At 39.6% G+C, this 15,865-nt stretch overlaps 1 protein-coding gene across 1 annotated transcript; it reads right to left on the bottom strand.

Annotated features, from left to right (window-relative positions):
• Nucleotides 1-11,084: 11,084 nt before the first annotated feature.
• Nucleotides 11,085-15,814, bottom strand: dhrs13b.2 (dehydrogenase/reductase (SDR family) member 13b.2). The gene is made up of 8 exons (XM_067593955.1): nucleotides 15,525-15,814; nucleotides 14,978-15,154; nucleotides 14,626-14,901; nucleotides 13,986-14,315; nucleotides 12,702-13,049; nucleotides 12,502-12,594; nucleotides 12,283-12,302; nucleotides 11,085-12,158 (listed from the first exon to the last, which is right to left on the bottom strand). Exons 1-8 carry the CDS (start codon nucleotides 15,643-15,645, stop codon nucleotides 12,144-12,146), a joined length of 1,380 nt encoding a protein of 459 aa, XP_067450056.1. The 5' UTR covers nucleotides 15,646-15,814; the 3' UTR covers nucleotides 11,085-12,143.
• Between the last annotated feature and the right edge of the window lie 51 nt (nucleotides 15,815-15,865).

The raw sequence follows: 15,865 nt of genomic DNA, 5'->3' as shown, positions 1-15,865 counted from the left end.
CTGCCGAATCCCACACTCGCCCAGACAAGACAATAAGTTAACGTTGCGTCACATCACTTTGTAATGTGTGAGGAGTAATGTGATCCAAGTGAGTCATGGTGGGATCCGTAAACACTGGAGGTTGGAATACCTCTGGATCAACCCCTCACTGACCTGCTGTCTTCTGCAGGATTTATACCTCAGCCTAATGGGGAAGCACAGTTACATAAGTGATAACATGCACAAATGTAAAAAAAAGTTTACTAGTGTTATCTTTGACTTTTCATATCATTTAAATGTACAAAAAAATGCCATCATTGATTTAAGCAATATAAACCCTTTTATGAATCTTTTTATTCTGGAAATCCAAAATGGGATCATATCCAATATTGTGCACATTAACAGTTCAATTTGTAGCATCATAATAGTTTTAAATAGGCCCCTAATTTATATATTACAGCAATAAATGGAAGTCCCCTTTATATATTTTCCAGACCAAAAAATGTGACACAGTTATTTGAGTGAGATCACCTAAAGAAGACGGATAGTCCAAAAACTGATGCAAACAGCGGACTCCAGATGTGCACACAGTTCTCTTTATACTACAATGGGTGTTTGCAACAATTTTGGCTGCACATGAACAGTCTGATGGTCATACAGTAGCAGTCAAAAGCTTGGACATACCTTCCCATTCCCTTGAATGAGAAAGTGTGTCCAAACTTCTGACTGGTACTGTAGACAGATGTTGAAAGTTATGTAATGCAGACCCTCACAGCCACACAGATGTCTCAAATATAAATTGGCCTTAAGAACACTGGAGTTACTGTATATGTGTAATTTCCCAAAGTTTCATACAGTCTGTTCCAAATCACTGGCCTGTGTGGTTTCATATGTGATGATTGGATGATCGAAATTGATAAATTAAGAAGTAGTTTCTGTTGGGCTGGTGCTTTCATTATGAAAGTGGTTGAACTTGTTTGTGAGAGGTATCATTTTCACCAACTGTCTTTTAATTTGGACACCGCAAGTACTTTTCCATCCACCTGTTATCATATTTTCCATTTGCGCAATAACAAAAAAACAAAATCTGACTTGAAATGCCAGAAATTAGAAAAAATGTTGACATCACAAAGACGTTTTTATGATTGGCTGAGGTGGAAAGGTTGGTGCGTAGAGAAAAAGAAAATGCAACAAAGTGCAATGGAAACTAACTGAGCAAATAAATCATGACAAGCATTAATTATGTGATGAAAAATACCGGCAGATGAAAACATCAGATCTGTGTGGATTCCTCAAATTAATACATGAAACAAACCATTGATATATTGTCATCATATTTTTCCTTGTTTGAGTTTGATTGACACTCTTTTTAATTACATCTTGTTGTGCCCTCTGGAGAATTAGTGCCATGACTATTTATCTAGATGAGCCCAACGCCCTTTATTTACATAACAGTATGAGGTAGAAACGTGCATTGATTTGCATTTTCTTTGCCAATGTTCTGGAAATTCAGTCAAAGTTTGAACTACACATTTGACATCCAACAACATGGTTTTATCCAGCCAAGTTCTCTGCTACTCCTCACCTTTTAACAGGGGTCCCAGCTTGACTTTTCATCAAAAAACTGTAATAATACTAGTTTTCACCATATTTCCAAGTACAGTACAGTACTGTCCAGTACTAACAGAATATCACTTTAGAATATACAAGGTCATATATAATTTTGTACTTTATAGATCTACAAGTGCATCCTGAGTCTTGTGTGTGAAATGGTTGACCAAGGATGTACACAGTATCAGTATCAGGTATCAGATCCGGTATGCTAGTACTAGTTGAACATGAATTTTCTTGCCCAGAGTCATACAGGAAGTTGTAGTTTGGATTCAAAAAGTTTCAGTAAAACTCAACAATTACTGTCTGAGAATATCCTCAAACAAATAAACCTCAACGAAAATAACTAAACCTCACACATAGACAGACACACACACACATACACACACATGCAGAGCCAGTCAGTGTCTGCCTATCCCATCTTCTAGCAGTACAAATGAGATCATTCAGGATGAGTTTTATCAGGACCCAGGAGAGCCAATAAATCAGGAGTGTGTTGTCTTAACACTTTGTGTATGTGTGCGCCTGTACGTGTCAGTGTGAAACAGAGACACACCAAGAGAGACAGACATACAGAGAGAGAAAGAACATAACGATTGTATTTTCCTGAACGTCCCTTCTTGCTGTTTAACAGTCTGGGAATCTGTCCTGCTGACCTTTCCCGTGTTCCGCTGTTGCCCTGCCATCTAACCATGCACACACACACACACACACACACAAACACACACACAAACACACACACAACCACATCTGGCCTCTTCATTACAAATTAAAACCGAGCCTAATCTCAGTGTCAGCAGGGCTTACAGTGCGGTTGGCAAATGCTACATCACGTATTTTTTCTGCACTGAGCCTCCTTCCCTTCAGTTATTTAAATCATGTCTCTGTATGGATCTATCCTGAATACCACGTCCTCATAAAATAAGGGATGGATTCCACTAAAGTAGTAGTTGGACGTCTGCTTTTAAATTATAGTGTACAACAGGCAGAGAGGTGCTGTGCGGAAAACAGGAGACTCTTTCAAACTTGTCTTTTTTAGAACATCAGTCATCCTGCTGACGAGACTTAATTTAATCTGAGAAACGTTGGGTTTAGGGAGTTGGAACTAGAGATGTTTCCATTTAAGTCTCGGAAAATGTATAGATGTCTTTGTGTCAGAGCTCAACTATTCACACAGATAGATGGCGTCGCCTCGGAGAAGAGCCCTGAGATATACAGTAGTTGATGTATTTCAGCTGGACAGGAGACAGACCTTATTTGATATTAAGGGGCTGGAAGAGCTAGTAGTTATGGAAACCTTTGAGTAACTGAGAGGAACATGAAAAAGTACAGGATTCGTCATTCCCTAATACAAAAACATAGGTTATATAGTTTGCTATATTAAGTGTGTAGCATCAAAGTGAGGATGCAGTGCTACAGCTGGTATTTTTAAATACCACTACACATGGACTGATTATGAGACGATGAGCATTTGAAGACACTTTAGAGCCACTTTAGATTTGAAGGGTCCCTATCACATGGTGTCAATGCTGAACTTGTCCTAGATAATACTTGAGATGATAAACATTCCCTTTGAACTTCAGACTTTTCCTTCAGTTTTTCAGAAGGGCATATTGCTTGGGGCCCCTTGACCTGTGTCCAATAGGCCCTTTTGGTAATACATCCATCTCAGTAAACCTGTTTACCTGGAATATTTTTCTTACCAGAAACAAATAAGAAGATAAAAAAACTGTAATAGAGGACAGATTCACTTTGTTTGCCAGAACGACTTTTTACAATCCAATCCTGGCAATCTGGACTTGTTGCAAGAATGTAGTTAAAGAATCTTAAAGGGGACATGTCATGCACATTTCCAGATATATATTTCTATTCTGAGGCTCTACTATATTTTTGCATGATTTACAGCTCAAAAAACCCATTATTTATCTTATACTGGCCCTTTATGCAGCCCCTCAGTTCAGCCTCTGTTCTGAAACAGGCCGTTATATCTCCTGTCTCTTTAAGCCCGTCCTCCCAATGAGCCCACTCTGTTCTGATTGGCCAGTTCTTGGAGGCTGCCCCTCAGAAGACTGCAAGAGGCTCCGGAGGCTACATCAACAAACTATAGTAGTAGGATTTCACTTCTTTTTCTTGTTCTTTACTCAAAATACAAACTTCTCAAATACATCCGTACATGTTTGAGTTGAAATCCGATCTGGAGTGGAAAACACAAACAACCTCAGAAACAAAGAATGGACTGAAAAGGCAGTCATTTATGGACATGCATAACAAGCTGACCTCATCTCACCAGGAAAGTAAAAAAAAAAAATTGCAAACAAATGTTCATGGCAGAGTGAAACCTGGACTTTTGTATTGTAGGGAGAATTTTACATATGTTCACCTCAAGTTTTGGAACTTTGACCATATTTAACATCATACATCATAACAGTATGTAAATGACAGACAATCACAGGAGCATATGTCCACTTTAAGGAGTGTGCAGACTGAATGCGAAGCAAATCTTGAAGCCTGATTGCATAAAGTCAATGTGAAGATGTGAGTAGACACAACTAAACACAGACTCAGTTTAACCTCCCTGCGAGATGAAAATGTTTCACAAAATCAGGTTGTATGTTTCCAATACATCAATGTACACAGACAGTTCACGGTGCAGCTCTGAGATCATTCAGAGCTGACACACAGACACCCCCACCATACACACACACACACACACACACACACACACACACACACACACACACACACACACACATTCTTGGTGCATACGTTTCCAGCTAGCAAACTGATAATATCTCTACAGTTGGCACATTGGCTGTTTTGGGCCAAGAAAAACAGATTGCAAAGACACTCAAGCGTTCAAATTTGTGAGTAATGAAGGACAAGGATTCACTTTGCGTTTAATTTTAATAATGATAACAGTAGTTAAGAAAACAATCTCTGACACCAAAACTTGACATGAACTGTTGATATATTTTATAAATGTGTTTTCTACTTTTAAAATCCATTCTAGCTGCACTAGCCATGTCTAAACATGATGTCACCTATTTTGGAGCTATTCTTCCATTTTAATAAGAGAAATACTGCACCAAACAACAAAATGAAACCATGCATGTGGGTAGATTATTTTCTTTTTGACACACACACACACACATACACACATATTCATGCAAATGTCATGCATTTCCACTCGCCATCAGACAGATCTAATGTCTCCTCAGAGTGTGAGAGCTGTATTGAGAGCCAGTTGGCACAGCGGGGACCTTGGAGTTGAGTTTTCAAATACTGATGACCAACACAACCGGTTACTGTGTTGACACAACAAACACAACAATTAACAAAGCAGAGAGTGGTAGCCATGGATCCTCTTGACTTATTGCTTTTCCCCTTGGTGGACGCCAGTTCCTTAGAACTATACATGACACTTTAAAACCCTAAGAGTGTGTTCACTTATGTGCCCTGCGAGTGTATGTGTGGTGGAAGCCGGAAGGATCTACAACGGAGGTATGGCACACAACGAAGACATCTAAAGCTCCACTTAGAGACATATACAAAGGGCAGTCGGGCGGCATAAACAGGCACTGACACTCAGTCTCTTAGGGCCACTATCACTTACAGTTTCCATGTAAACACAAACAGACTGACAAATAAAAGTTAAAAATACACACTATCATTAATCTGAATATGAGACAAAACAGTTCCTGCACAATAATGTCCCAGTTTGTTACCCAATAAGTCTCCAGTTCCTCCATCTCCGTGTCGTCACCACATACTGTAAACCAGATCACTTTGTACTTGTGATAGCACTACACAAACATATTTCATAATCTTTTTGGGCATAGTTTCCCAAAACACAATCAATAAAGTCCCTTGTGATCTGAGGCGGCTATTTGCTTCGAACAATTTCATGACGCTTGCTGCATAGCTATGCAATGACACGACCCTGTTTTACGATCTGACTTAAATGTTGGTTTGCGGCATGCCATATATCATATTTCACGCTCACTCTCTTATGCAACTCTGATGTTTCAACATGAAACCTGGCGCATCTATAGCTGCTGGCTGGTGAGAGCTCGTCATCAGCCAGACCAGAAACTACATGCATGTGTTTCTAACATGAGCTCATCGCCTCTGAGCTGCTGCATGTATTTTTTTCTTTTTTTTATTACTGGGTGAGACTTGCAACCTAATCTCGCTGGAGAAACTGGCGGGGCAGAGAATTGATTTTGAACATAAACCGCAAGTGTCAAGGTCTGTCAGTGAGAACAGTGATGGCAATTAGCTGCTTTGCTTTTCTAAACACCCTTTGTGTAGGAAATCAGTCTGGTGTTATTTGAGATCTGTCACAACAGCTCAGGAGAGGAGAGCCAGACGGGTGAACCAGCATCATTAGAGCTGTTTGTTATTCAAAGATCATAGGAGAGCTGCGCTGTTAGTTCTAAGCTGAACTCAGGAGACAGAAACAGAAGAATGGACGGCGAGGAGGAAATAAAACTGAAGTATTTGTGGCGAGGAGGAAGAAGGGAAAAGGAGACGAGGGAGAGAAGAGAAGAGTTGAAGCCACAGAGGGACCAACACACACACGCACTCTCAAAACACACTCAGTGAATTTTCCACTAGCTCTACATGGATCTTTATTATGCGTGCAGTAGTTAAGTGTGTGGCCAGCGGTTTGGTCACAGGGTCTAGTGAACTACTTACACAGACACACAAACACACAGAAATTCTCTACTCTTGACATGAAATTTCCACTGAGTATAAGTTTTATATGTGGGGACACAGCAGGATCGCAGTCTGCAAACCTGAGAGGCCACACACATGCTCCCTACTTCAACTGACTGACACACTGACATGTATGAATAAACAGGCCGTAATGCATTACTATATAACACGTTACAGTAATGTGGTAACTTTTTTCAGAGAGGAGATGTGTAAGGGATTACAATGTGAAATTCAATTACGTTACATTACAGTTACTAATCCCAGTAATGCTCCATTATTTCAGCAGTTTGGAGGTCAACTTGGTTGGCACTTTACCACTCGTTTGATGGAGGACTGATATGAGTTTGGTCTCAGTGGTCAGACTTGTTCAGTATTAAAATGTAAATGTAACTCCAGATAATTCCAAAGTTATCTTATTTGCATGTTGTATCTTCTTAGCTGGCTTGCCAACGTTAGCCACTGTTAAGGCTTCATTGAGAGGTCGAGACTTCATGTAGGCTAACGTTAAGCTAGCTGTTGATGGTTAGTAAATACCTCCAAACTGTAGGCTGGCTGCTGGTTAGACCACAGCGGGCCTCGTGCAAGAACAACTCATACGAACTGATTTGTTCTTAAGTTGCACAAATGAGTGACTTAAGAACACTTGTAGCATTCATCGATTTTCTCCAACACATCCTCATAATTAAACGACCACATAGATTCATTGTACCTGCACCCCATAATGACCCATAACCTCCTAAGACCTGGCAATTCATTTTTGTCCTCTGTGGGGGACATGAGTTTGAGACCTCTAAATCAAGCACCATTTATGCAATCTAATTGAGTCCTACTGTACTGTCAAGAGGACATCCTGGGCTTTCTAGTGATGCCACAGTTGTGGGGGGTGTGGCTAAGAGAGCAACAAGGGAGGTAAGTATCAATTTTTTGCAGATATTATGTTTCAGTTGCTAATAATGAAATTCTTTCTTCAATATGAGAGTCTTAGCTTAAATTTAGTAAGATCTCAGAGATGTACAGTAACTTAAACCCTCAACTTTTATTCAATGTCCTTTGTAGTGGACAGCAGGACTTACTAACTACCATTTTTAACCAATGTCCATACTTTCAGGTCACTTTCCCCTGTAACCTTAACCCTAACCGTACTCCAGGACCCTCCAGGACCCCAGTGGAGGTCCTGAATTTTTGACCTATACTGACATTTTTTTTGTGAGGACAGGTGGATTTTCTCATACTTAGAATTTTCTCTTAGGTATAAACGAAATTTATGAGTGGAGCCTTAGATTGAGTGGATTATGCTAATGATCACATCTCACGAATGTGCACCTATTCATGAGCAGGTGGCATTCATCAGGCTGAAAGAAGCGATTTACGACAGGTTCAGGCAGTTAGGAGAGTTTGTTGAATCCGACTTGGAACACTCGCAATAGCAAACCTCACAGAGAAAAGTAAAAGAGCTCTAGGATAAGAATACGAAAATGTTCTTGCATGAGGCCCAACGTCTCGTTTCTTTTTTTTACATGTGTTAAACACAGAAAATGGAACATGTAGTTGTGGTGACTTTGAACTTGTTTAAAGGGATCTTTGACAGAGTAGTAATGTAACATATCACTTTTGCTGTTGAGTAATTAGTAAAGTAACATGAGTATGTGATGTGTAAATGATTACATTTTTCAAGTAACTTGCCCAACACTGGTCATAAAGAGGCCCAGAAGTTTGTACAGATGGAGAAGAAAAACCTTACATATTTTCATATTCACTGACAAGGTCACGGATGGTTTTCCTCAGGTTCTGAGGCTGTTTGTGGTCGAAATGTTGTCATGTCCATGTAGATTAGAAGAAGATCTGAGAACTAGGTAGCTCTGTACTGGTATTTTTTCCCTTTTTTGTGCAGATTATTAATCCAACACCTGCAAGGACTTGATGGTGCATGTGCCCTCTGATGATTACCTAACCTTATACATAGTTCACCTGCCATAACTACAATCTTTCCCCAGCTGTAACCACACCATACGTGCCATGTGCAGGTGTTATAGAAAGAGAGAATTTTAAAAATGCTGGTGTTGGATGTTATTAAAAATGTTGTCAGTGAACTGAACCAATATTGACATTCTTGTCTGGCAATAGGATTGACAAAATAAAGTGAAATGCCTCAAAATGTAAGTAGAAACTATGTGAGCAAGAATGTGTCTGATTAGAAAGCAACATGCAGGAGGTGGACAAGTTCAAAGTTTACCCAAACAAGCACAAAATGTCTACAATATTGATATTATGATATATGAGATAAGATATTAAGATTAAGATATTATGAGATGACAAAAACTCTAATTAACCCTTAAATTCCCACCCACAAAAAATGGATGATCTGCCTAAATGTAAACATGGGCATTTCACACAAAGAGCTGCTGCGCCATAGTTCAACCCCATGAAAGCAGCTAGCATGGCTGAAGAGCCTCAGTCTTGTTAACTGTAACTACTGACACATCTGTGTCCTGGTCATAAATACATTTCATCATCAAATCATAAAAGTGGATTGTGATCTTTTATTTACACACCTTCAGACATGTCCTGACTTTGCTGGTTACCCATAAACAGCAGCCTCCTGATTAAACTGAGCTAATTGTTCTCTGTTCAATTACAACATCCAGGAATCAGAGTGTGTTTTGTTCAGTGTATCTACAGTGAAATCAACCCACCTCAAGCACCAGCCCTGGCTTGTCTCCAGTCTTACAAATTGGCTCATTGTCTTAAGATCAGTGACTGGATTAAGTCACTGTAACTATGCAGGGCTGATGCAACATGTAGTTTCTCAACTGTCATGTTGGTTTCTCTGTTTCTTCCTGTCTGTAAACCTCCATTCAAAAGTCGGGACTAAATCAGCCCCAGAGAGGCTGTCTATGGTTGTTTTTTGAGGACTGATATCAATATACTTTTCCCGCTGAAGCTGCCACTGCCAAGATTTCCTATTTTCATTAGTTTAAAATTAAAATGTGTTCCTGCCAAGTGTAGTATTCAGTTACCCCAGTATTTTAGTCTTGTCATGGTAGGAAAGTATCTGAAACAGCACGACCACTAAAAAAAGGATGAAGTTACATAATCTGTGTACAATCTTCTGTAATATTACACTTATTAAATAGCATGATGTGAATTATTTAAGAGTGTTATTCCATTTTGTGTTTGGCAAAATATTTTGGATATATAGATCGTGTAGTTATGTTGAAAGACTTGGTCTTATTTGTACTGTAATTCTCTCAGGAATGAGGTGTCACATTTCAATAAACTGTATGGCATTAATTTTATTGTATTAGTACAATTATTGTATACAAAAATGTATACATCAATACATTTAGATGCCTTTTTTGTCCTCTACTGTGTGTTTTACATCATATGTCAGCTGATCAGTTTTAGGGCAAAATCAGCTGTATCGATTTCTGGCACAAAAGATTGCTTTACGGTACAAAACAGGACTAGCCTTTTTATTTGGATAAAGGGTTTACCATTTGTCACAATTTTTGCTAGTTATTGGTCAAAGAGAGGCAACTCTTTGCAAATACCTTTGCCACAACAACTTTAAAATTTGATAATATGTCCATGTTGTGTTGAGTGCTTGTCGCACCGCTCCCAGTTGGCCAAAAAAATATCAAGTGATGCTGGTTTATTGCAACAATGATTCTCAAAAAGAAATTAAATGAAACATTGAGAGACAAAGTTTTGTTCAAAAAAGTGGCTTTGTATTCTGAGAAGGAAGTTAGGACACCTTTGATTAAGCTTCTATCCAAAGTCGGGGCCATTTCGTGAAGCAGACGATTACTGGCAATGAAAACCTGTTGGAAAAATCGTTTCCAACATGTTGATCATCTATGAAAATACAGAGAATATAAAAGAAATTGATAATATCCTCTTTAGAGCTGACAGCAGTGGGGATTATGGGAAATGTGGTTTAAAGACTCTGTCACTAATATTGCCTCTGACGTGAGGTCAAGAATTCAATTGTCTCTCAAAATTAATTTTTATTCATGATAAACATACCAAGGTTTCAGAAAATGCTACTTTATCTTGAAATGATGGCTGTGTACATGAAGGCAACAGCTACTGATCCTAGAGTTGTTTGTGTTGTTGGGTAGTCCTCACTGAATTTTTATTACAATATCTTGTTCTTTTCTGTTCTTGTATTTCTGTAAAGAACATCAAATGTCAAGTCTGTTGTTTTAATCAATTTCCTTTTCTTCTCTTGTCTCCCTGACTCACTCTCCTCGGTCAGAAAGACAGGTAGAGTGTGGTCTGCTTTGTTTGTCTTCTCTGAAGAGTTGTGATCAAACTCGGGCCACACACACTCTCTCTTACCCCTTAAGGCACAGAGCGCTGGCAGCACACACAAACACACATCTGGTATCAGTCTAACTAAAGCTCTGTTTATCCCCGTAAATGGACTCCTACCTGACTGACCGGTTTGGCTGTCCTCTCTATGGACTCCATCTTCTCCCTTCGTCAGTCCGCTTCAAAGCTGACGGCTGACATATACGAGCTGTGTTTGAGTGTGTTTTACAAGGATGTTTTTGTGCGTGTGTCTGTAATGAGAGGGACAGAGAAAAAGAGAGCACAGAAAGTAAAGTAAAAGGAAAGAAGATTTCTTGGGGTTCACTAGTTTTACTGGAGGCTTTGATTTTTCTTGTGTGTATGCGGAGTTGAGTGTGGGTGTAAGAGATAAAGCAACATAAAGAGAAAGAGCACAGAGAAATATGTTCTCTGTTACATTCTGATGAATGAAGAAAAACACGTTCTTTTCTCCAAGAAATTTTTAATTTCACTCACATGTAGCCAAAGATAAAGACAAAAACTCTGGTAATGTAGTACCTTATCAAATTATTAATAATTGATATCAAATTATAGATGAGGTATTATATAATGTTTATTAACAGTATGTGGCATTTATTCTTCTTCAGTATTCATTTAAAGGCATTATTAGATTCATTGATGGGTGTATTACATTTAGAGTCAAATTTAATTATTACATTGTCCAACAATCTGGTTTTGTGAAATTTTAGACTTACCGCAGCTGTATTACATTGCATTGTGACTAATTATTGCATTATCAGCAACTAGAAGGCAACTGTTATCAACGGCCAGTGGGACTGGTGTTTAGTGATGACTTGATATAGGCCTTTTAACAGCAGACATTTTGACTTGTTACAGTAGAACAAATCCAACAGTTTACAGCCATGCTAGCAGCTCTGTGACTTGAGCTAAAAGCTCACATCAGCATGCTTATAGTGATAATGCTAGTAAAAACTTCAGCAATTCATCCAACCTCATGGTGGCGAAAGAGAAAAAATCAGGGGATCGCCAGAGTCAGCATGATTCATCCTCTGGGGACCATGAATGTCTGTACAAAATATCATAACAATCCATCAAATGAGATGTTTTGACAATATTTCGCTAGCATGGCTAAAAGACACAGATGTTACTAGTATCATAAATGATGTCTCTGTTTATTCAAGCCTGCCTGTTTCAGTGTGACAATGCGGCAGCATTAACTAGGAGCATGACCTTGAAACTGAGGCGGCTAAATGGAATTCAGCTTATTATTTATGCCTGAGCATTTCCTACAGTGACATGATGAAAAAGGCCTTTTCTCATCAATAGTTTTTAGCATCAGCAAAATCAAAGCAGAAAGTAAAAAACCCATACATTTAGTTTCACAGAAACCCAAATTCATCTTTTCAAAAAACCAAAAAACAAACATCTAAGACATTCTAAAATAAAAACTAACGAGGGAGGAGGGTTGAGGGAGACAATCTGCCTTCACTGGTGTTCATGATGTTCTGCTTAGTCCGTCCTCAGTATGGTTTTTTCTGCTCAGGACAGACACAAACACACACATACACAGAGATTAAAGTGTGGTTTCCATTGATGGTGATGGTTAAATCAAAACTGTTAAGATTAAAGGGAACAAGTTATGTTTTCATGTCATCTTACCTGCACTGACCGCTTTCTTACTGTAGAGGAAATAAATGATAATAATTAGTCACTCTTGCATCACCACTTCATACGTGGAAATGATACAAACACAGTGGTTCTCACATATTTTCATGTCACTGACACATGAACACATTTGATCATATCTGGGCCCATATAGGACGATTGTTTCTTGGTTTGATTGTTTCAACCTGTTTGTATGAGGGTCTCCAAACTCACCTGAGTACAAGTAGAGCAGCAGCACACTCAGGATGACCAACAGTATGACCACAGTGAAGCAAAGAGTGAGGTAAAAAAGCCAGCTGACTGGTTCTGGGCCGATTAAACAGAAAACAGAGACATGAGGTGTCAGATATGTTCCTATGCTGCCACTGTGTGGTAGCTCAGTGAACTGCAGTGACATCATATCCTCTTCTCACCTTCAACATTCAGAATGAAACTCTTTCTGATGGGCACTCGCAGGGACTGATGAGAGACGCTGCATATAAACTGCTTGCCTGAGTCCCTGAGCGAAGCCTGGAGGTAGAAGAAAGCCGAAAGCGAGAAGGTCTTGTCCGAGTTGTGTTTGTGGCTGGACAGCAGAACGTTCTGCAGCACCTTGGGGAGAGGAGCGCCGACCCTCTGGCCTGCCACTGCCGGGTCCTGCTGATACCAAATTATCTCCACATCCAGAGGGTAGTAGCTCTCTGCCTCACAAACCACCTTCTGCTCCGCACCCTCCTGCAGTGAGAGAGTAGGTGCGACGTTGAGGGAGACACGGGGAGGCTCTGAGGAGAGGAGGAGAAAATAAAATTCAAGGCAGTTGCAGCAAGGGGTTCTCTGTCTTGAGTTTGTCTCTAAGTGCCATTAGCCAATGCTGTGTGCAACATTCAGGGGGGAATTACGTCTCAAAATTTTAATTTTTGTTTTATATCATTATAAACCAAATATCTTTTTTTTGCACAAACAAACTTGTTTTGTCCGAATTATGAAATTATGATGGCAATTTTTCACTATTTTATGACATTTTATAGGCTAAACTATTAATCAATTAATCAGAAGAATATTTGGGAGATTCAGAGATGAAGCTAGAGCGAGAAGGTTAGCTTAGCTTAGCACAAAGGCTGGAAACAGCTAGGCCTGGCTCTGCCCAAAGTAAAAAAAACACCAACCAGGTACCTCTAAAGCTCACTAATTATCACATCATAACTTGTTTGTTTAATCCATGCAAAAAACCAAAATGTAAGACAAGTTGTTGTTTTATAGTTATGTATGTCCTGAGTTATTTTTTGAAGCAGTAACTTCCTGGACTTTTGTTGTCACCGTGCTGTGCAGTGTTACTAGTCTTTATGCTAAGCTAAGCTAACCATTTCCTGCCTCCAGCTTTATTTTTACCATACAGACATGAGTGGCATTGATCTTCGCAAATCTCATGTGCATTTCTCAAAACGTCGAACCATTCCTTTAAACTATGACATAATTAACTGAGAAACAAGGGGAGTTCCAAAATAACTTCATTATTTCATTGATTCATTTCAATAATTGAACCTAAATCTATTGCTACTACTTGTATGACGACTGTACTACTGTGAATAATAATAATACGTAGTAATAATTATGATGAAAGCAAACTTCATCTGCGGATGAAGACCATGAGATGAAATTGAAAGCTAAAAAAAAGCTAATTAAGTGGATACTAGTATCATGTCTTGACTCTTTCTCACCTTCGATATGCAGACTTATATCCAGACTGCCGAACAGCGGCATCACTGACACTGAACAAATGTACGTCCCTTCACTGCTCATCTTGGAGAAGGGGAGTATATAAGAAGCGTCCCCGTCTGCGAGACTCCTCAGCCCAACCCCAGTCCCCCGAGTCTGCCCTGAGCGGCTGGTATGGCTGAAGAGTTCGGTTCTCTCTCCTCGATTTTGCAAGTGCCACTCCACGGTGATGTTTGGTGCCTTGTGGTCGATGGCAAAGTGGCAGTGGAGCTTTTGTTGGGACCCCAGGTTTGCTTTCACTGATGGAGATTGTGTTTTCATGACCATGGCAACTACAAAAGGAAAAGTGATAAGACAGAATGAAACAGAGATACATTTTAGCTCTTGGACATGAACACAAGTTTTGATCAAACTGAGACATTGAACTGATATTAATTACATGTTATTTTGTGGAAACAAACTACGTGTGGAAATATAACTTTTTGATCAGAGCCCATGATACAAGTGTGCCATAATGATGTCCCTTTGATGATTACTCTGGGCTTCAGTTTGCCATCAACTAAAAACAGAATTGTTTATCTAAACATTATCATATTGACTATAAGTAAAGTCAAAAATATTGTTACCAGCTGTAACTGTTACCTGTTGTGATGAGTATCTCTGTGTCGCTGATAGTAGACCAGCTGCGGTAGTCCTGCTGTCCAGAGGGCGGTTGGTCAGATGGGTGTCTGAGGAAGCTGGTGACGGTGAACAGGCCCTTGGTGTGTTTCAAGGTGCAGCTGAACCAGCGGCTGTACTCACTGGTCCCCTTTACAGGCCAGCGGACATGGATGCCCGCTGTGCTGTACCTACGCACCTCACACTCCAACTGATCTGCTTCCACACCCTCCACATACCGCCGCATGTCCAACTTGGATCCTACAACACAACAGAATAAAATATAATAGAAAAGAAAAGTTCTCAGGCTGTTGATCCTACAGGCTACAGGCCTTACCGGTGACCAGGAACGTGATGGCATGTGGATTAATAGGGGTGTCTCCTTTTTGACCAAACTGCAGCATAGCCTCTCTGTGGAGGTTCTGAGTCTCAGTGTGACCCTCATTATTCACAGACACATGTTCATCAGTGAACTGACAGGGCAGCCATGATACCTGATGGACGCACTGTACACCTGAGATACACACACACACACACACACACACACACACACACACAGACAGAGACAGACAGAGAGAGAGAGAGAGAGAGAGAGAGAGAGAGAGAGAGAGAGAGAAAGAGAAAGTATAGTATATAAGTATAAGTATATAAGTATAACCCTTTAGCAAGTATAGTATAGTGCAGCATAGTAAATATATAGTATAGTATAGTGAATAAATACAGTAGTATAGTATAGTACAGTTTAGTGAATATATCGTACAGTGTAGTTGTTTCGTTCCTGTTCCTGTAGTCTTATGTATTTTATGGCTGCAAAACACATACAAACTCGAAACATAAACTGCAAACCTCCTCAATCTATAATAACGCTTCAAACAATGACTTACCTGCACATAGATACAAGTAAATAAGTATCTTTAAGATTAAACCCATGATTGTACATTGGTAGAAGCTTCTCCTTGTTGCTCGAGCACCACAGAGTTGGCAGTTACCGAGTTTCACTTTCATTTTAGAGGAAAAAAAACCGTAGTTTGCATGGGCGCATCACGTGTGAAGCAGATCACTGGAAAAATCTTTTCTAAAGTTAGATGGTATTTAACAGATATTTCCTTATGACAGCTTCTAAAATATTGAGCCAAATAAATATCTGAGTGAGCATTATTTACCAGGCTTCAGGTTTCGTTTTTGCACCGGTAAACATGCAGTACTGAGTGTGACCTGAGGTGGC

Source organism: Thunnus thynnus, chromosome 7 (genome assembly GCF_963924715.1).
Source record: "Thunnus thynnus chromosome 7, fThuThy2.1, whole genome shotgun sequence".
NCBI lineage: Eukaryota > Metazoa > Chordata > Actinopteri > Scombriformes > Scombridae > Thunnus > Thunnus thynnus.
The sequence above is the reverse complement of the archived record's forward strand: the minus strand, read 5'-3'. Positions and strand labels throughout refer to the sequence as shown.

Excerpts from the sequence above, each read along its gene's own strand:
- dhrs13b.2 (XM_067593955.1), bottom strand. The coding sequence starts at position 15,645 with ATGAAAGTGAAACTCGGTAACTGCCAACTCTGTGGTGCTCGAGCAACA. Across the intron at positions 14,902-14,977 it reads CATCACGTTCCTGGTCACCG|GATCCAAGTTGGACATGCGG; the intron begins GTAAGGCCTGTA and ends GTTGTGTTGTAG. Across the intron at positions 12,303-12,501 it reads GCTGCTCTACTTGTACTCAG|TAAGAAAGCGGTCAGTGCAG; the intron begins GTGAGTTTGGAG and ends TTTCCTCTACAG.